This window comes from Mya arenaria, chromosome 3 (genome assembly GCF_026914265.1).
Source record: "Mya arenaria isolate MELC-2E11 chromosome 3, ASM2691426v1".
NCBI classification, from domain to species: Eukaryota; Metazoa; Mollusca; class Bivalvia; order Myida; family Myidae; genus Mya; species Mya arenaria.
This window is the reverse complement of record NC_069124.1, coordinates 44,401,812-44,423,210: the sequence shown is the minus strand read 5'-3', so window position 1 is coordinate 44,423,210 and position 21,399 is coordinate 44,401,812. Positions and strand designations below refer to the sequence as shown.

The 21,399-nt window shown below is 32.7% G+C and overlaps 2 protein-coding genes across 3 annotated transcripts in view; one reads left to right on the top strand and one right to left on the bottom strand.

Moving 5' to 3' along the window:
- Positions 1 to 1,631: 1,631 nt before the first annotated feature.
- Positions 1,632 to 17,885, bottom strand: LOC128228004 (ubiquitin-like protein 3). Its single transcript, XM_052939014.1, has 5 exons — positions 17,593 to 17,885; positions 16,130 to 16,238; positions 14,624 to 14,710; positions 10,509 to 10,586; positions 1,632 to 10,058 (listed from the first exon to the last, which is right to left on the bottom strand). The coding sequence occupies exons 1-5, from the start codon at positions 17,620 to 17,622 to the stop codon at positions 9,997 to 9,999; spliced, it is 366 nt and encodes a 121-aa protein (XP_052794974.1). The 5' UTR covers positions 17,623 to 17,885; the 3' UTR covers positions 1,632 to 9,996.
- Positions 17,886 to 17,962: 77 nt separating this feature from the next.
- LOC128228000 (syntaxin-binding protein 4-like) overlaps positions 17,963 to 21,399 on the top strand; it is a 54,891-nt gene continuing 51,454 nt past the window's right edge. Inside the window, exons 1-2 of one of the 2 annotated variants that reach the window (XM_052939010.1) lie at positions 17,963 to 18,042; positions 20,312 to 20,405. In XM_052939010.1, the coding sequence (XP_052794970.1) occupies positions 20,338 to 20,405 (68 nt within the window). In that variant the 5' untranslated portion in view covers positions 17,963 to 18,042; positions 20,312 to 20,337. Of the gene's footprint in view, positions 18,127 to 20,311; positions 20,406 to 21,399 lie in introns of both variants that reach the window. The other variant, XM_052939009.1, reaches the window with a different exon arrangement.

The window sequence follows — 21,399 nt, the reverse complement described above, 5'->3', positions numbered from 1 at the left end:
AAAAACCTGAACGAGGCCCTTTAAAGCTGCACTCTCACATATTGGAAGTTTTGACAACTTTTTTTGCGAAATTGAATGGAAACGAGTGACATAGGACTGCTTCTGTTTTTTAAAAAAAACAGATCATAGTTTTTCATATTTATGTTTGCGCATTTTTCTTAAAGCGTAAATATGCTTTTAGCCATACATCATTAATTTTCGAACGTCAATATGAAAACTGCAATCTGCTCTTAAGTCAGCAGTCTCATATCACTGGTTTTCAGACATTTACGCAAAAAATGGCTCATTCCAAGACATAAAATAAACAAGAGGGCCAAGATGGCCCTATATCGTTCACCTGAGTAAAACTTTGTGCTATAGAATTGCTGATAATTAAAGGGCAATAACAGGAATTTGGCTTCTCTGATGTATTATGCCCATTCACATTCTCACTAAATTTTGTGATGATTGGACAAATGCATAAAGTTATTGATAGTATAAGAGCTAGATAAGAGATCATTTTAGTCAATTTCTATAATAAAAACGCAATAACTCTCGGGTACCTACTGCAATTTTGCTAATTATTAAACACGTTCATACACATTCTGACCAAATTTGGTCATGATTGGACAAAGGGCTCAAAAGTAATTGATCGGACTACATACTGGATGGCGCCTGTCTGCCCTTCCGTACACAATAGGTGGAACTATTATACGTCCAGTTTTTTTAAACATGCTGTAAAAACATGACAAATCTATATGCGTTTAAAAAGATAAGAAGGGCAATATGTCTTACAATATTAAGTTGGATTTATATAACTCCAGATGACCCATATTGGAACTTGAGCTAGAAACCATCGAAACAACTTTTTTAGCAAATTTCCAGGATATTTGGGCTGAAAATGTCACTTCTCGAGTGTTAACAAGGTTTATCTATATTTGGGTTCTGTGAGCTAGTTTTTGACCCCTGATGACCCATATTCGAACTTGAGCTAGTAATCAACGAATCAACATTTCTGACTAATTTCCAGAATATTTGGGCTGAAAATGTTACTCTAGAATGTTAACAAGTTTTGTTTTCATATTTGGGCTCTGTGGCCTAGGTTTTCCCATATTTGGGCTCTGTGGCCTAGTTTTTGAGCCCAGATGTCCCATTTTCGAATTTGAGCTAGAAAAAACATTACTGAAAAATTTCCAGGATATTTGGGCTTAAAATGTTACCTCTAGAGTGTTAACAAAGTTTTTCCATATTTGGGCTCCGTGACGTAGTCTTTGATCCCAGATGACCCATATTCGAACTCGAGCTAGAAATCATCGAAACAACCTTTATGACAAATTTCCAGGATATTCGTCTTACCTTGACAGAGTAATTACTGGGACAAACATCTTGGCCAACTTTCGTGACAATTTAGGCAAAAATGTGACCACTAGAGCGCTAACAAACTAAGTGTGGACAGACGACAGACATTCATCGATCCTAATAGCTCAACCTCAACCTACGCCTAAGGTGAGCTAAAAAGTGGTCCAAACGGTTAAACTGCGCAGCTTTAAAAGTCAACAAAGATGCCGTCAACAACGTTGTTAATTTTAACAACAATCGGCCAAATATTTTATGGCAAAGGGATACACAAAGAAAAAACAACAACATTCTTTTTCTTGTTTTTATAATATTTAATTTAAAAGTGCATCTTTTAAATGCATTTAACATTACAATAACAACAGTTTTACTAAATATGCATGCATACATGGCAAAACATTTCATGGATAGACAAAGTAATGTATACAAATGAAACAAAAACATACACTGTGCAGTCGCTAAGTAAAATTATATAATAATATAAAAATTGTTAAGTAGTTTTTTTTCCTATCCAGAATAACCAGTCTAGAAAATCAAGAACAACGCTGGGGATTCAAACGCTTGTCTTTTCTTTTGATTTCAGTTGAAAAAGGGATATAACTCAGTATTTATTTAGAGTTTGTGGCCCTGGGCTGTATTCAATATCATTCATATACCTCCTTACTCCATTTAGTGGACAGCTGTTTTCACAGTGCAATCAAAACACTCAGATTATACTCCTAAAATTGAAACAGCCCCTTGTTATTATACATGTTGTTATACATGTGCAAATTTCTCCATCAACATATGTAAGTTTCATTTGAATAATTGATTTCAACCCTTGTCCCACTTCTCCATTCAGAAAGGATCATCTATAATTCAACAAATATCTTGACATTATTATGGAACTTTTTATAAACTTGCACATTGCCATTGTCATCATGTGTGCCAAGTTTCATGGGAATTTGCAATGGTTTCTAAGTTATGGCAAATTTTTAAGGCTCGGAAAACAAGGCTGTGACAATACCTATTGATTGTTTACTATGACAACTCATAGTTGTCTCAACAAACTAAATAGTACAATGTAAATCAATAGGTCATGTTAATACAGTCGCAGATAAACATATATATTGCAAAATCATTCATAATGCCATTCTAGCAGGTGCTTATAAGCCATCAGTTCCATCTTATCAGCCTTTAAATGGATATTCTCACCAGATTTACACTATTTTTAATCTTTGTTCGAATTGATTTATTTTACTTTCTTGTATGAACCAATGCCAAACGGTACCTCACAGAAACTTATTTGTACAGAATTTGGTAAATCCAAGTCTACAGTCATTCAATTTTCAATTGCATTGCTACACTATTCAGCAGATTTTCTGTCACTATTTTCAAAAACCTGTTAATGCTAGAGCCTAGATCTTAACTTACAATCATTTTGTTCATATTTTATATGAAGTTAATATTTTCCATACCTTAGACAATATAAAATGTGCGCAAGTCCCTTTAATGAAGATCTATGTATATTACACCTCAAACATGAATGATGCAATGCCATTAGAACAGAACTGATTACGCGGTAACCCCATAGTTTTCCATATTAATTTTGGTAGGGCCAAAAAAAATAATTGTTTGTTTAGGGTAACCTTCCCAAAATTTCTAGGTAGGGTAGGTAGGGATTTTTTTTTCTTTTTCAAAATCTGTCGTAAGTTCTCTGTGTTTTCTTGCACATGGCAGTCTTTCCTACATTACTGTCATTGCCTGACTTTGTTTTATCATATAAACAATAATCCTGATTAAAATCTGCATTTATCTGTCCTTCGTAACTCTCTATTTGCTAACAAATATTTTTTTTTGTCGACACATTTTTATAGGTAGGGTCGGGTTACCCGAAACGGACATTTTTTTTTTTTTAGGCCTAGGTAGATTATAACAAAATGGTGTCTTTTTTCCGAATCCAATGAAAAAAAATCCCATTGGTGAGTCAATGAAAACAGGTTGTTGATGTTATACATACATTGCAGGGTAAGTCGGTAACCCGATATGAGATATAGGGGCACAGAAAACCATATTCGGGTTCGATCCTAAGTCTCACCAGATATGGATTCCTTTGCCCCAAATATCCTATATTAGGTCACTTACTATCCCCATAACTTAACCCATTACCTGATATGCTATATTTAGATTATGATGTCATTTTCTATATTTACCGGTAGTTCAAAATTTTGAATTTTCTGGAAAACCAAAAACTGAATATTGAAAAGTTTTTAAAGCATTATGGAAATTGGAGCATTTGATCCATCAGGAGCAAATGCTCCGTTTTCCAAAATGTTTTCAATACTCACATTTCTCAGATGTGTTCAAATGCGTGAAAATGCGTCTATATCGGTTAATGGGTTTAAATATTGACAAAGTAAGAAGTCTTCTTATATAATAATAATAATATCAACATTAATTAGAAGAAACATTTCATCTTGGCCATCAGCATGAATAGTCTGAATGTATAAATTACTGTTCACAATCATTATTTCTATATCATGTTCAAGTGTTGTTAAGTTTTACTTCGTGCAGATGAAAACTTTCTCAATGATAAATTACCACAGAAATTTAAACATATCAATATATAGCTATATTAATAACATTTGAAGATCGTTGTTCAAAGAGCAAGTCAATTACAACACATATCTGTCTCAAGTCTTGGTGTTCTTTGATAAGCTATCACCCACTATGTTTCAACTATTAATATATCTATCTTTCCTTCTAACTGTTTTGTTTTGTATCCCTGTTGCAAAGCAGACCATACACTGCAAACAAAGAACCAAACAGTAAATGGTCGCCTCAAACGTGTTTACTGAACACATGGCAGATAAAGGTAAAGATTTTGAGTCAATTGATAAAAATGTTTAGAAGGAATACAATACATGGACACTTAAATGCACCATAATCAACAATAAATGGAAACGGTTAAAGCTGCACTCTCAAAGATTGAACGTTTCGACAACTATTATATTATTTGTCTTGGAACAAGCCAATTTATGCGAAAATGCATGGAAACCAGTGATATAAGACAGCTGACAAAAAAATAGATCGCAAATTTTCATATTTAAGTTCAAAAATTGATGTTTTATGCATTTTTCTTAAACGGTTAGTACCGCTTTTAGCCAAAAAACATTAATTTTTCAACAGAAATATAAAAATCTTCGATCTGATCTTTTTTCAGTAGTCTTATATCACTGGTTTGAAGATATTAACCCAAAAATTGGCTCAATCCAAGAAAATAAATAAAAAAAGTTGTCAAAACAGTAAATCTGTGATAGTGCAGCTTTCAGACAAGAGCAAGGCAAAGGTATGCAAACGCTCGCCTGTTCTCTAAGTTAACCAAGGGTCATACATAATTCCACAAGTGATTTTGCCTCAGTGGTGGGACTGACAAACTATTGTTCATGTGAACATGTCTACCAAGTTTCATGTTCAAAAAATGTTTCTTTGACTGTTTCTGAATGTTCATCGACATAAAAAGTTTTGCATCCAAGAAACAACAAAGACGATAACACAATCAGCAATATGACAATATCTCAAACCTTTTTTTCTTTGAAAAAAACACAAAACAAATGAGCTATCATGGTTGAAATCCGTCTAAACAATGGTGTCAACTGAATATGATGAAGACAAATATTTCGTAACTAACCGTTACTTAGTTACAAAATTTAATGAAACATTAAAATCATTTAATGATGTGAAAAATTCAATTATTCGTAAACAAATTTTACATCTTTGAACCCCAAAATGGCAAAAGTTTACACAATTTCACACAAAGATATCACATCAGTCATAAAAGAACAATACTAGAAATCAGGGTGAGGGATCCCGAGGCTTTAAAGGGGTTCTCACATGGATCACCACCAGTCAAAACTGATGTAAACATAAAAGGGACATTACTTTCATTTCTAAATAACTTCTTTGACAGAAAAGATGTGAAAACATTTCTTAGCTTATAATATAAAAGATTATGCTATTTTCTAGTTGCATCATTTATAAACAAGCAAATCTAAAATATTTCACACATATAGAAGCAAAAAATAGCAGTCTTTTATAGGCTTGGAAATATTTTCATATCTTTTTTTGTCAAAAAAGTTATTGAGAAAGTTAAGTCTCCTACTTGTTTGTTTACATCAAGTTGTGACCCATGTTGACCCATGTGAGAGCCCCATTGAAGTCACATGATTTCTCACCCTGGAAATGGTGATAAAATATTCCACTGAAAGATTTACTGAACGCAGCTCAGAAGAGAAGGAGGATAAAAACAGGGAGACATAATCATAGAATTAAAAATAAATGCTATATAAATATTCATATGTCTGTTTTGAGGGACAAGACACCAGATGATACCAATGTGAGAAAAAAATGAAAATTGTCAAAAACTTACATACATTTGATCATGCATGTTGTTTACAACACATGGAATCTTTCCTACTCAGGTGTATCTCATCTTTTACCACAGATGCATTTTTCGCTGATTTTGCATATTTTTCCAATGCAAAATTTACTTGGTCTTTCTACCACATATATCCCTGTTAATTGAAATTGCATTAGTATATGTATCTGTTTTTATCACAGAAGCTTCACATGCTAAATATACACACTATAAACTGAAAAACCAGAATACGCTATTTTCCAACAGGTATACTCAGCTGAGACAACAATAAAATATTATTTTAATGATGTAAAATAATGTATTATAGGCCTCATACCAGTTCGTATTGATAATTCTCGACTTGTTTTGAGGAAATACTGTACTTGTCGATTTTGGAATTTTGGACGCATCTGGTGTCTAGTCCCTTTAAATGTTGTCTGTATTCAGAAAAATACACTTCAACTCAAACATTTAATAAATAGAATACTCAGGTCTATATTCAGAACATTCACACCATCTTGAAAACCACATACAGATATACTTGCACTTACTTTATAACTAATTAAACAAAGAGAGTGCATTTACAATTTGTTTTCTTTGTCTATACACTTCATAAGTGTCCGCTTAGAGGCATAGAAACTGTTACAGTTCACTTTTGATTTAATTATTGTAGAACTAATTTACCCAAAATTGTCCTGGGAAACTGTTCCAAAAATACAGAATACCCCATTAAAAGCCTATATTTTTTCTGTTCTTCGGGTAGGGGTGGGCATATCCAACTTTGATTCTGTAATGTGCCCCCCCCCCCATGCCAAATCCTGGGTCTGGCCCTGAATTATAATAAAAATTATATACCCAAAATCAGAAACAAACTTTCCTATTCTTTAATTTCTCGCCTGGTCATATATTAGAAGGCTGGAGTTCAAAAAGGGAAGTATAAATTATTATTTTTTTGCAATTATAAGAGGATGGCTATGAGAAAATCGTGTCTGCCTCAATAATAAAATGCAAGATTTTAGTACAGATGTTCATTAAATATTTAAATGAACGCATCAACACTCGTAAAATAATGACCGCGTCTGCAGGATTGAAATCGGAATATTTTACGTAGACAACAAAGTATTTCAAGAAAATCACCATGGCAACTAGAAGATATTCTATATACATAACACAGCATGTGTCTGGTTTTTCTTGCACCAGTACTATATACATGTGTGACAGTATGTTATAACGAGGATTTTTTCCAATATATAGTAGCTAGTTAATCCATTATAAAACTAGGATGGCTTTATGTGGCAGTCAATGACAGTATAATCATCCACTAAAGAGATATATGGATATTAACAAGTACATTCTGGTCATATAATAGGACTTGTAGAAAAAAATGTTTCTTTTTTTTTGCTGAGATTCCTAAAAAAAATTCAATACGATAATGTGTCCGTGTACTTAAACACTGAACTATACTAATTGAGGGGTGTGCCCTTTAGGAACAGACCAAAAGGTTCCAATCAATGACAATTTCAATATGATGAAGTATCTACGCAATTAAACACTAATTGTGGGTGTGTGCCTTTTATGAAAGCAGGGGACTGAACAGTTCCAAACAATGACATTTTCATTTTAAATATTAGGTATATTTTGAACTCATATAAAGAATTAATATTTTTTAGTTGTGTATGACCTTTATATATTGTGTCGATTGTTCAGAACTTTGCGTTGTTAACTTCATTGTTAACTTTTAAAGATTTACTGCCCAGGAAATTAAATGGATACACTTGAGATCCTCTGTATTTCTAACAAGATTTAAGACAGCTTTTTAAGCTTTACTACTTTATGAGGACAATATATCAAATATTCTAAGTTTAAAAGTCTAAGTTTAAAAGTTAACAACGATTCGTAAATCATGTTGTTCACTTAGCAAAGTTCTGAACAATCTGCCCAGTGTCTTACATACTTAGCGGAGTAAAGTAGCTGTGCATGCAAAGAAAAATCAACAAACTGATTCCTAAATAACCCCAAAATAGTGCTTTACATCTAAATATGAATTAACTCTGAAAATGTCACATTTTTAAGTTATGAGGAAGTTCCCCTCTGTATCAATTTGACAAAGCTGCATTGCTGCATGTGTATGTTTAATATAATTATTGAGTAGACACATAGTCTTGCAAGCACTGCTTGTCTAAAGATCATGTTAAGATTATGTTAGACAATTTTTTTTATCATGGAGGGTGTAATCCGCCTCCCCATGTGCATCTCAATTACACCGTTCTACACCATTCAGTGGAAAAAACAGTTTTAATTTTTTTAAGGGTCAGTGAATCACATAATGCCAAATTTTGAATGCTTGTGCACTGTATGACACCCCCTTCGGTCCTAAGTACTCCCTTAAAGGCTCCTGAATACCCAACTCCAAAGTATTGCCTCCTTATGCACTGTAACATTTTTCCATTAGTAAATAAATCAGACACTACCTGAGATCTATTAAAGTAATACATTGATAACATATTTTTTATGGGAATAAGAAGTACAGGGATAGCAAAGTTCAAAGCTCATCGATAAAATCCATATCAAATTTCCTAAACTACATGTATAGGAAAACAGATTGTTTACAGGATACAAAAGAGGCCAGATGGTAATGCTATTTTCTATATGTTATACAAATGCTATGCCATAAGGTGAAAAGCTACATGTACATAAGTTTTAGACAATTACTGACAAATCAAAAATTCTATCCAACATTTTTCACTCGGAACAGCAGACATGTGTACCAAATCATAAAGAAAATTGTAAAATGAGGCTATCCAGCAGCCCAGAAAAACATGTACACTGTGATATAACAATGGGATGTAACATATTTTAGCACATATCAGCTCATATCAACTATATACATGTGTATATTCTTACATTTCAGGGCTTTTACAAAACGTTTCATTCAATGTAATGAGTAAATCTGGCATAAAAATCATAACTGGATTATTAGCAGTAAACCAAAATTTTCACTGAAATAATTTAGTTCATTAATACACTTATAAATAAAATACTCTTCCTTTATCCTTTATTCCGTTAGCACAACTAGGGCTTCTTAACAAGTCCTTGAAAAATCAGAACATTACAAATGATACTTTTTCATATTGTCTAAATTTAGTCTTTGCAGTTTTAAAATTGAGAAAAGGAAACAATCATAGTTATGCTTTCTGGTGGTAACGATATTTATCTGTGAAATAAAAATAATATTTCACTGTTTATAAATGTCAGCACGGAGAGGGCTTGGACAAAATTTCAATGACATCATTTCCAAATGATGTTGCATTTTTATACATTTCAGCACATTTTGAAAACTTTTTTGTACATTTCAGCACATTTTGAAAACTTTAATAAAGTGTCATTTAATATCCTTTTAAGGCATAAAATCAAACGGAAAATTGTTTCCTTCAGTGTAAGATTGCTGTATAATTCACTTGTGAACACCAGAAGTAAAAAAAGAATTTCATGTAAACTAGGTGAAATATATATAATCTTACACAGACACAAACAATTTTTCTTTATTACATTGTATATATACTTATACAGTCAAACCCCATTGGCTAAAACTCAAAGGAATCAGCGAAAACTCATCTGGAAAAGTTTGGGCCAAGCGGAAATTCTTACCATCAGATTAAAGAACTCAGTCATTTGCATCAAGTTCGAGCCAACAACAAGTCAATTTGAGCCAACGAGGTTTGACTGTATTTCATTTGAGTTACAAGCAATCTTGCAAATATAACACACACACACACATCAAACAAAACACACCTTGGGTTTTACTTTTACACTAACAAAATAACAGAAAGTAAAATGCCCGTCTTTTTTAAGTTCACGAGCAAGGAGAGTACGGTACATGTACCATGAACTTTTTGGCACCAGTGCAAAGAACTGATTAAAAGACCGCTAAAAATTTGGAATTATTAACAATTTTACATTGATACAGAGGTAATAGTTTGTAATAGAAAATAGCGTATGAACTGCTGCTTTTAAAAATATGAGAAACATTGCAACTGACTTAGGTAAGAAACTGACATTTTGTCATGAAACTTGTACATGTATAATGATGAAAAGATGAAAAGATAACAACAATAATCAGGATTCTTGCCAGAAGTAATGATAAAACCACAGACTTGAATTCAAATTAAATTCACAACTTTTTTGGAGTTCATTTTCATTGGACAGCACAGACCATGTGACTGTTGTAACAACACATCTCATTGGTCAACACTGATCATGTGACATCACAGAAGAACACAACATAGACTACAACTGGCCTCTCCACTTTTGTCCTTTTTCAACTGGCCTGGAAATGAAACAAACAGAAATCTTCATAAGCCATTAAGTATGTGTGCAAAAACCTTGCATGTATTTATTTATTAAGAATATATGAATACTATACTCACAACAGTAAAATTATCAAAGAAAAGAACATTCCAATTTATGATTTTTTAACTTTTACTTCAATTTGGATATGCTTACCTTAGAGGTAAATGTGCAATCATTACTGACAATGTGAGCTATATCGTCGGAAATTTGAGCCAAATTAAAATCTTGAACAAAGATTTCAATCAATTTAAATTGTATAAGGAATATTAAATAACTTCCAAGGCCCAAATTCAATAGGATCATGATTGTGCTTTGTATAACCAGCAGTTCAAAATACTTGAACATGAATATCAGTAATAGTAATCAATAACCAGCCTACTTTCACACTTAAAAAAAAACAAAACCCAATCCAATGCTCGCCACTCACCCTGGTTGTTAGGTTCTGGCAGATTCTCCCGTGCTACTAAATGCATCACTGTAGTCTTTCCGAGGGGCAGTTGTAATGCTGTAAAAATAGGCAGCAGATTATGCAACATGTTTACCCAACCTTTTTAAGAAATGATCACATCCCCAAGATAGGGCCCTTATAAAATACGGTTTGGTTAGGGTTAGGTTACGTCCTTTTCAAAAAACAGATAGGGTACTCATGTAGGAAGGCTTTTGATTTTTTTATTGATTTTTTTTTTATATAATCAGGCTTTTTGTATTGTCACACTCACCATTGGAGAATTATGTTAATGTAATCTTCTTTATAAAGCTAAAAAGATTTTAAACTTCACATCAAAACACCATTTAAAAAAATTAATTTATTTTTAATTTATTTTTTAACTGAGGCCTAAAAAAAAAATACATTTGGTTCGGGTTACCCGACCCTACCTACGGAATAGGCGCCGACCCTACCGTTTTTATAGTCAGTTTGAAAAAAAAAATGAAAAACTAAAAAAAAAAAAAAAAAAAAAAAAAAAAAAAATTCGTTTTTTTTTTAATTGCTTTTTAATATTAAGTTTAAACCTTAAATGCTTGTACAGAAGATAGCTTTAACACCATTCTCCAATGATGAAAATTATATTCTTATATAAAACCTAATAAAAAAAAAAAATAAAAAAAAATAAAAAGCCTACCTACCCTACCTATTTTTTTTAAGGATGTAACCCTAACCAAACAATTTTTTTTTTTAGGCCTGACTATATAAACAGTAGTGTCAGAGCCTATTTCGTAGGTAGGATCGGGTAACCTGAACCAAATGTATTTATTTTTAGGCCTTGATTATCATCCATACATTTTACATTATAGACCCATGTCTATTTTAAGCCCAGTGATTCAGTTGCCAATCTGCTTAAGTGCCTCCCTCGGGGCTCTCAAATTTCACCGCCCACGGTCCAAAGCAAAACTCAGAGAGTCCCAAGTTTTATTTTGTGCACATTAAACTTAACAACAGTGCATCCCAGTTATAGGACTTTCAATGTGCAGCAAAATGTTTCATTCAGGAGTGAACATAGATATCTGGAAGCAAAGATCCCTGAACTTTGATTGGGGTTTAGCAACCCCTTTAATCTCCTGGCCCAACTTTCATGAAACTTAACAGGCTTATATATAGTTTATTTCAATTAGCAAAATGACATACTAAAATTTGAATTTGATACAAGAAAAAGAGTTTACGGTATTGTGATTAGATGTACCATACAGATAATTCCTTTTAAAGTTTAAAAACCCTAAAAGGGGTATATATTATTCAAATTATATAAAAACATAAATAGTGAGCTTAACTTTATCCTGTCACAAGGGACTTAAAACATTTTGAGAAATTTGGGCCTGGTTTTGAAGCATTTTAAGAGCCCAATACTGCATTTAAACATATCTATAATAGTTGTTAGGATTTTTTTTTTTACCACATGTAGGTCAGTAGGAGGCATTAATCTAAGAAATCCGTGAAATTGTGAATGGTTCTCTATCAGAATCATGTACAGTTGATAGGAATGACGTCACCATTACGTCATATGTACTTCCGTTGTGTGGAAAATTCTCAATAAAAAAAAAAAGTTCTTATGATTGATAGACATGTTTTCACATGCTCAATTCACTGTAAATCAAAACTATCACATGCTCAATTCACTGTAAATCAAAACTATCATTATTCCTGAAACTTTTATACCTTAAGTATCTATTCTTGCTTGATTTATCATTTAGAGTAGAGATTAAAGCATAAACTTGACCCCCCTTTTTTATTGGCTTAAAGGGTAATTTAAAGCTTGTACTTTAAGAATATATGTGGTTATCATAGCCTGCATTCGCTCGAAATGCCTTTAAATGTTGTCTAAAAATTATAATTTTACATTGAATTATATAGGGAATAACAATGGTGGTGTGTAACCTGAAGCCCAATGGGTTCTGCATCGGTCAAAAGATGTATGCTCTAATTTCTGTAGTATGTGTCAGAGAATGAACTATTCTAATGGAAATAGTGGCAACCCACAAATAGTTGTTTGATGTAGTAAATATCAGAAACTTTTCTTTTCTTTTCGGTCTGATGAAGACCTTACAGTCAACACTTAACTTACGAGTGATTCTGTCCCCAAATATTTAAATAAAGGGTCTTAAGACTCCCAGAATTCCATTTAAAGTGACACTCTTATTTAAAATCAATTCAAACACATTCATAATGAACATAAATTTTGACTGATAAACCTTAAACTAAATAATGCATATAATTTTTCATGGAAATATTAACTACTGATAACAAGATTGTAACCGTATATTTAATAGCGGATATATTAAATGATTCATTGGTGAATTTACTATGGTCTACTATAGTCTCATAAGGTAGAAATACTGTGTTTTATGCTCATTTCTTTCAAATTAAACTTGGTATTCCTCATTTTAACCATTTTTTTCTGACATTTATTCATCCTTTTTGGAATATTAAAACAATATTATTAATTGTGGTAAAACTTTTTTGTGAAGTAAGAGTGCATATTTAAACAATTTACAACAAACGCCAGAATTTTTTAGGCTAATATTCTTTTTCAACCTTTTTACATAAATGTTTTTACAAATTCTTCAAATTTAAAAATGACTTCCTGGATTGTTTGTTTGTATGGAATAGTCATGAAATTATCTTAAATCTGTATTAATGTCACAAAATTAAGGGCAAAAAGTTGTTTTTTTATTCATTACCTTTATTAAGTTCATCTTTGATACTAATTAAACCATCACCCAAAAATGTAGCAAAAAAAAAAAAATTACGCAAACACAATTTCGATTTACGACTTTAGATAAGGTCTGTACTTAAATGGCCCCCTACTGGTAATCTCTTACTAGCCTTTCAGTTCATAATACTCTAATATACTTTTAAACTTCTATATGCCTTTTTCTGATAAAGTAATCACTGGCGGATTCATTACCGTCAATGTTTACTTTCCATGTCATAATCGTAAAAAGAAAGTAATAATAGTGCACCATTTCAGACTAGAAATTAAGATTTTTCTTGGGGGAGTAACACTGTTCACATGACCAAACTTGGTATATAGGAAAAGGTTATTAAGACCTTTCATGGGATATCGTTTGAGGCCCATAGGATCAAGGCCAGGGTCAAGATCAAAGCTACTACTGTTACAGTATAGTGTAACCCCAAAACCCTCCTTCCAACATTTTAATTACTATTAAAATTTCAATTCTGAAGGGGGAGTGGGGCAAATGACAAAAGGTTGTGCCCCTAAGTTACGTCCCTCTAAGTTCTAACGTTGATTCCTGGATCCCCCCCTGGTAATACATACATGTCCATGTACATATGTATAGCAAAAATGCATTAAAGTATACATCATTCAACTTATGAATTTGAAGAACTGATGAATTTGAAAGGTATAGATTTCATTCACAACATATTATCTGTGCTCAACTTTAATTCAACTGTGATAATTGGTTAATTTAATTCTCATGCTCCTATAGTACAGGATGAGATGATCTGATAAATTTGTATGAAAAAGGACACTGCTTTATTCATATTAATCAATACATCAATAATCATGTACATGTATAAATTTCCTGTTCCGATGCAAAACTGATTAAGCTTAAATTTCTTCATACAAATAGAAGTACTGATTACATGTAACATTTCATAACATAAATATTTGATATGATACTAAATTATACTGTAATACATAATAATGTTTTCCTATGTCGAGACAGAAATATTACATTAATAATCATAATAGGCAGAATCTAAGGCTTAGACTACTAGACTCAGACAATAATATTAACCAGACATTTTTTAACTTTTGTTTCTTTTATGTAATAGTTCAAGGTAATTAATACTAAAATATACACACAGTTATTTGGTAATTGCTTACTAATAACTCTATAACCAGCTTAGTGGTTGAGATTATATTTTGTCTACTAACCCAGCCTGTTAAAATCTATCGATTCACTTGATAAAATCAACAAAGGCTGTATGTTAATTAACAAAATAAGATATTTGAAATATACTGCCAGTCCATTATACAAAATACAATTTCAAACACTAAAATATTTATTTTAAAGTTGTACCTCCTAATGTAACATTCCCATGAAGGAACCGGCCTTGATATATCAACCGTAGAATGTTTGTTTCAGGTAACTTCTCCTCGCCCCATTCTGTAAAATAGGTAAACATCGCTTAATTAACTAGAATAATCGTTAATCTACCTTCTGAACAAAAGTGCCGCTGAGCAGATGGCAACACTTGTCTGTTGTTTTTCAGTCAAAAAAGGGGTATAACTCAGCAACTATTAAAACCAGAGCAATAGCCCATACAACACATATTTGCATATTTGCTTAAAAAACATGTGAACTTCTAACACTTAAAAATCTTGAACAGCTTCTAAGTTATGGCCAAGATCATTTTTTTTGCTGAGGAGCCAAAGCTATATATATAAGTTACATGTATTCCTTTCTTTTTTTGAACAAAGAAGCTCAAAAACCCTCATTTTATAACAGGGATAACAGGAGCACTGTGACCATATGACAATGTTTTTCTCCTTCCACCAGGTATTATTGACTGAACATTTATTGTATCCATATGAAGTTATTGGCTGTAATTTTACCTCTCTGGAAACATATAGCATTAAGTTTAATGTCAATACTGAAATTTTAGTATTACTGTAAGGCCACAAATTTATCATATGTCAATACATTTACACATACATGTGATAATGTTCCGGACGTCCGGGATTGTCCCGGAAATCGTATCTCTGTCACGGAGTCAAGGAGGGTGCATGTTTGTCCCGGAAAGTCATAAAAATGCCCCCGGACCCCCCTAGTGTGCGTTGACATTACGACGAGTGTCCCGGAATCCACCCAAGAAATTATCACATATATGATTAACATCATTTTTTGATAAAAAAAGCTTTAAAGGGACTAGACACCAGATGGATTCCAAAATACAATATTTCCACAAAACAAGCCTAGAATTGTCAATACAAGCTAGTGTGAGGCCGAGCACTTTACATGATTGTTTTGTCGCTGTCTCAGCTGAGTTAACCTGTTTAAAAAATAACACTTGGTTTCCCAGTTTATTACTTATGTATATTTAGCATGACTGTGAAAGTCACATGATTAGTACATAATTATACAATAAAACATGCCAACACTTTTTTTTAAATAAACTGGGATTTAAGTGGTAGACAGACCTGGAGTAAGTTTTTTTTTAATTGGAATAATATGATAAAACTTTGAAAATTACATGTTTCAGGAGCAATGTGCTACATCAGTAATAAAGATTCAATGTGTTGTACACAACTATATCTGTATAATCAATTTTATGTTAGTTTTTGACAATTTTTTATTCATGCAGTTGTATCATCAGCAGTGCTTCCAGTAAGGTGAGCATTAACAAAACACTCACAATTTGTTTTGTATCCCTATTGTTTTGTTTTGTATCCCTATTTGCAACGCAGCGCATACACTGCAAGCGGGAAACCAAACAGCAAATGTTCGCCACAAACATGTTTACTGAACGCATGGCTGGTGTCGAGTCCCTTTAAGATAAGTAAATGTGTGCCTAGTGTCACTCACCTACTGGCCAGTTACAGTACACATAATCTGTAATATCTGCTGCAGAACTGGAGTGTGTAAACAGGAATTCTTTTGTTCTACCGCTCACAAGAATAAGTCGTAAGTTAACCTGGAAATAATACATGATTAACATAAAACATAGAATAGAAAACTCTTTAAAAAAAGAGAGAACTATTTAAAATGTACAGTGACAGAAATCTCTGGAAAAATTATATAATATTTGAGCATGAAGATCACACAATATTAATTCAAGAAGGGTTTTAACTAAAGATTTATTGCAGGGTGCCTCAATTGATTCAAGCGAAGGCCACACCCATTTGATATTTTGTTTGACAGACTTAGGCCAAAATATTTTCTGGGCGAGAGCTTAATTATATTAAGATTAATAAAAATGCAGATTCAGAATATACAAATATAATTTATAAAAATAAATAAACACCATAACACAGCTTTATCCTACATGTATTTCATCATACATATTGAAAAAAATGATATTTTATACGTATTCAGGTTAAAAACACTTATTTCTTATTCTCGCTAAATGTATAACAGTGTATGAAATGCAAAATCTACATTAACTTTGATGTTAGAAGGGCTATATGGATTTACAGAGACCAATTATCCAATTAAGCTCTTTTCAATTTCTTTTTACTATGATATAGTTTAAAAGATACTTTAATTGGAATAAATTTCACAATTTTTTTTAGAATTGAAGCTTTAAAAGTATCTTCAAATATGTTGAACAAGGGCTCTCTATAGTTGATTTAAAGAGCTCTCTTTATTAATGAATGACGGCATTAAATGCTTTGCTGCTAGAATTAGTAGAAATATTGGTTTAAAGAGCTCTTCAATTGATTTAAGATATCTCAGTATTTTAGTTAATGTAATTTTGGCATTCCATATAACTGTGAAATTAATATATCAAGGAGCCCCCCCCCCCCCCACATTGTTTAAAGTAATATTGCTTTACAAGTAGCATATTTGGAATTAAGGCGTGTCATTCGAATTTCCTTTTCCAATACTGTCTTATATATATCTATATATATTATTACACTTTTAGCAATTTACATGTAGTTATGGGGTTGTAAATGTATTGATGTACATGGAGCTATGTACATACATGCAATGGGAGCCATACAATGATGCATGTACTAATATTTGGTTCCCAAGCATACACTCTTCTTTCCCAATTTGTAACGTATTTTTACTTTTATACAAATTACTAGACCTGTTTAAATGTTAATAATTTTCCCACTGGAACATATCCAGATCATGAGATGTTGTCCATCTTGAGGACACACAATGTCCTGATTTCTTCAAAGCCCTGTGTAATGTACTTATAGTTTGTACATGACATGATCAAGACAGTATTCAAGTTAAGGTCGATACAATAGCGTTTTTACAACAAATAATAACAAACATCTAGTACAAAACAATTATGAATGAAAAAGCCGGCATATAACCTTATCAACTGGTATTCCTCTTGATCCCATGTCTTTAACACGGTTTTTGATGTCCGATACACTTGTAAGTCAAAATGTAGGTGAAAAAACAACAAACCCCAAAATTGGGGATTTTTTCTTTTATTTTTCAGTTATTCTTTTTAAAATACGACATTTTGTCTTTAAACATATAAATGAATATAATGTTCTTCATTGTTTTTTGTCACCGATTACATGTAAGTTTTGAAAAATTCAGAGAATAGAACTTATTTTGATGTACTATTTCATCCTGTCATATTTTGGCAGCCATTTTTTGTGCTTTGATTGCGCATGCGCTAAACTCATCCACATCAACGAAACGATTGAAAATTAGTTGGTCAAAGATGAGTGGAAAAAGATAAAGCGTCTAGAAGATTCAGATCTGTTTACTATAATTATTAATAAAAATAAACAAAACAATGCATTTATCAGGTACTAGTTTAACTAAACAAATGAACAATTGAGAACAAATGAAGAATTGTTGCATGAGATTGTAATTAACAGCAACATGATCGTGTAAGTAAGAAATACTCGGTAGTGACAAGTAAAAAAATCAAGGAAAATGACATTTTCACATTATCTTTAAATTTAGCCTTACTGGATAGTAGTAGTTCTATTAGCTGTTGTGGCTTTGGATGAGTTGTTTAGGCAGAGACTGCCACGATGTACACCTTCCCACCATGTAAGGCTGAATGCCAAAATTACAATAATTCATACCAGTGTTAATATATTCTTTGACTGTATAGATCTCCAAGCGATGTTCCGATGATCAATTATAATCGAAAATTGATTGGGTGGGCCTGAAATTGGCGTCAATGGATTGTATTTGGTCATCATCGATTCAACCATTGAGTTGTTTTTCTTCTTTCCTCTCGTTATTTGCATTCAGTTAATTCAGTTTCAGTGTTCAGTTGTTGTCGTTATGCACCAGTCAATTGTAACAACGGCCCCCAGGTCTGGGGGTATACCAGGGATAGCCGGGGAAATGGGCCGTGTTTTTACCTTTCAGTTGGCCCTGCAATGCCGGGTGAATGCGGTGGTTTTGTCTTCGCGCTAAATATAGGGGGGATTATGGGCCTTACCTAGGGTCCCTTGGGTGCGAGGGGCATTTGGTGGGGATTTTACCATCAGTTTGTGCCCGCAGGGCGGGGATTTTACCCGGGGTTGGCTGGACAGAAAGTCAAAGTCCCCACTAGTCCCCGGACCTGGGGGTGGGGTGGGGGGTGGTACGTGGTTACAATTGACTGGTGCATTAACATATGGCTGAAGCAACAAAAAAAACCCACTAAATAACTTCAAACATTTGCATGACATAAACATAATTATACTTAGGATTATGAGATATTGTTTAGAAATAAAACTGCAATTAAAGAATTGATTAAAAACTTACAGTTGTGTGGAACTCATTATCGATAGTCAAACTGAAACCGATTCACAACACTATCTCCACCATAACACTGATTTTTTCAAGGAACAAACAAAAGTGCTGAAAAGTACAGTAAAATGTGGATTTTATTAGATCATATCTTTAGGTTTATTTTACAAGACTTCTATAAATATCTGCATAAAAAATGTATATCATCATCTAAATTTTGTTCTAATAGACCGCTTATAAAGATTTTTTATTTTAATAAAACTAAAAATTGCCAGGATATTGCTGTTGTTTCACCTGTTATATATAATATAAATGATACCACTAGAATCCAGTTATTTCTTTATGTAATGTGAATGTCTAAATGGCAAAACAATCCTCTTAAACTTGACTTTATTTGAGAATAACAATTATTATGTATTTATTTGAAACTCCCTTATTTTGAAAAAAATCCTGTATTGAAGGGCCTGGCGCATTTCTTGAGAATTTGAGTGGCTAATATGTAAACCTTGCTACTGAATTACATGTATGCTTGACATAATTGAATGGCTAGTAATTATGGTTGACAATGGTCTAATAGGGTCACGGACATTACGGACCAGACATAACAGACCAGATTTGGGGACAAAACAGACCATATTTAGGGACATTACGGACCATGATATTTAATTTTACTCAGTTTGTTTTAACTTTAAATAGAATCCATCAACGTCATCATGGTCATGTGATTGCATTGCATCATCACTCTCAATTGATTCTGGTTGACTTTACTATGGGGGTTACGCCATAACTTGAATGTGTTGTAAACATCAAAAAAATAAATATCAACATTAAAGTTATGGAAGCCAGAACTAGTATATAAGCAGATCTAAAAATAGTCGAATAATAGGTTGAAATCCTGTATATATGTTATAACACTGGTTATATTATATAAATAAATATATAATGACATTATTTCACGATGGCGCCACCATGGCAACATCATTGATGATGTATGATGAAATATACATGATATAGTCCATGGACCTATTTGATATTTCATTGAAATTTAAAACATTTTAGCAATTATCCATTGTGTTTGCAGCTGTAAGTTCATGACATTGAATATATTAATGTATTTTAATATACATCGAAATTAAGACTTTGGTATCAAATACTAAATAGCCCGAATTCCTATATTTTTGCATCAATATTTTTTAAAAAGCCCTGTTATACATGTATAAAATTAAGAATTTGAGCAAAAGCCCAGATGGCATTTTACCATTGCAGGGCTAACGGGCTTGTGCTAATTTCGACCACTGTGTTAAAGGATATCATTTTCATCTTCAGAATGAAATGAACAAAAAGCAGCGAAAATGTCGGACACGTTGGTGATTACGAGTACAGAGCTGCAGCATGAGGCTCTTCTTCAGGAGAATGCAGGGTAGAGTGTATAAGTTTTGATTTTCAATGTTGTTATCTTCGAGATTATCAGTTAAATTGAATTTGAATAATGAACAAAATTTGTAATTTGTAATTTTTTGTTTACAGCTTGTCTGTTGTTTTTTTGAAGAGAAAATTAAGGCTTTTGTGTAGACAGCCTTGATGATATCGGCATTAGTTTCAGCATCATAATGCATTAGCTTCAGTCTCTGTCGGCTGTAACTCAAAAAATGTTCAAGATATTCAAATGAAATTTGTACACCTGTGATCAACAACATTGAATACACACATGAACAATGCCCCAAACTAAATGATTGTTGAGTTAAACTCCTTGTTTGACTATAAATACAGAGAAACGTTCCTTCACAGCACTCTTGTATTTAACACAATTTGAAGTGATTGTTTTTCACAATATTGGTCTTGTCAACATTTGAAGTGGTTTTAAGTATATCGCTTGAAAATTGAAGGTCATTCAAGAGCAAAACTCATCAGCCTTTAATTCAATTTAATCAACAGTGAAGTGAATGAGTTATTCTGAGAAATTAAGAGTGGAACAATGCAAAACTCTTGATACAGTTTTCACACAATAGTTATTGACTTACCAAGGGAACAATTGGGTTTGAAAAGTGGTCGCGTGACTTAAATGTCCGCCTCTTACCTAAATAGGTTTGATCCGCACAAAGGGAACTTGCTTATTACCTCGCAAGATGGGCACCAGTACTGGGTTCTTACAGGACTCAAGCATAATTCTATAATTTATTAGCATTCATCGCACTTGAGCTAAAAGAAAAAGGCATAAACTAAACAGGGGTGTGGCTAGCCCTCCATTCATGTGGATTCATAATCGTGCAATGGGGTTTCGGGGGCATTCCCCCCTCTTGAAAAACCATGTTGCAATCTGGTGCATTCTTGGCATGCTGGTGTGCTTTATTTAGTACTGAAAAATGGACCGTTTGTGGATCATGTAGTCAAGTACGCATACTGCAATTTTGGCT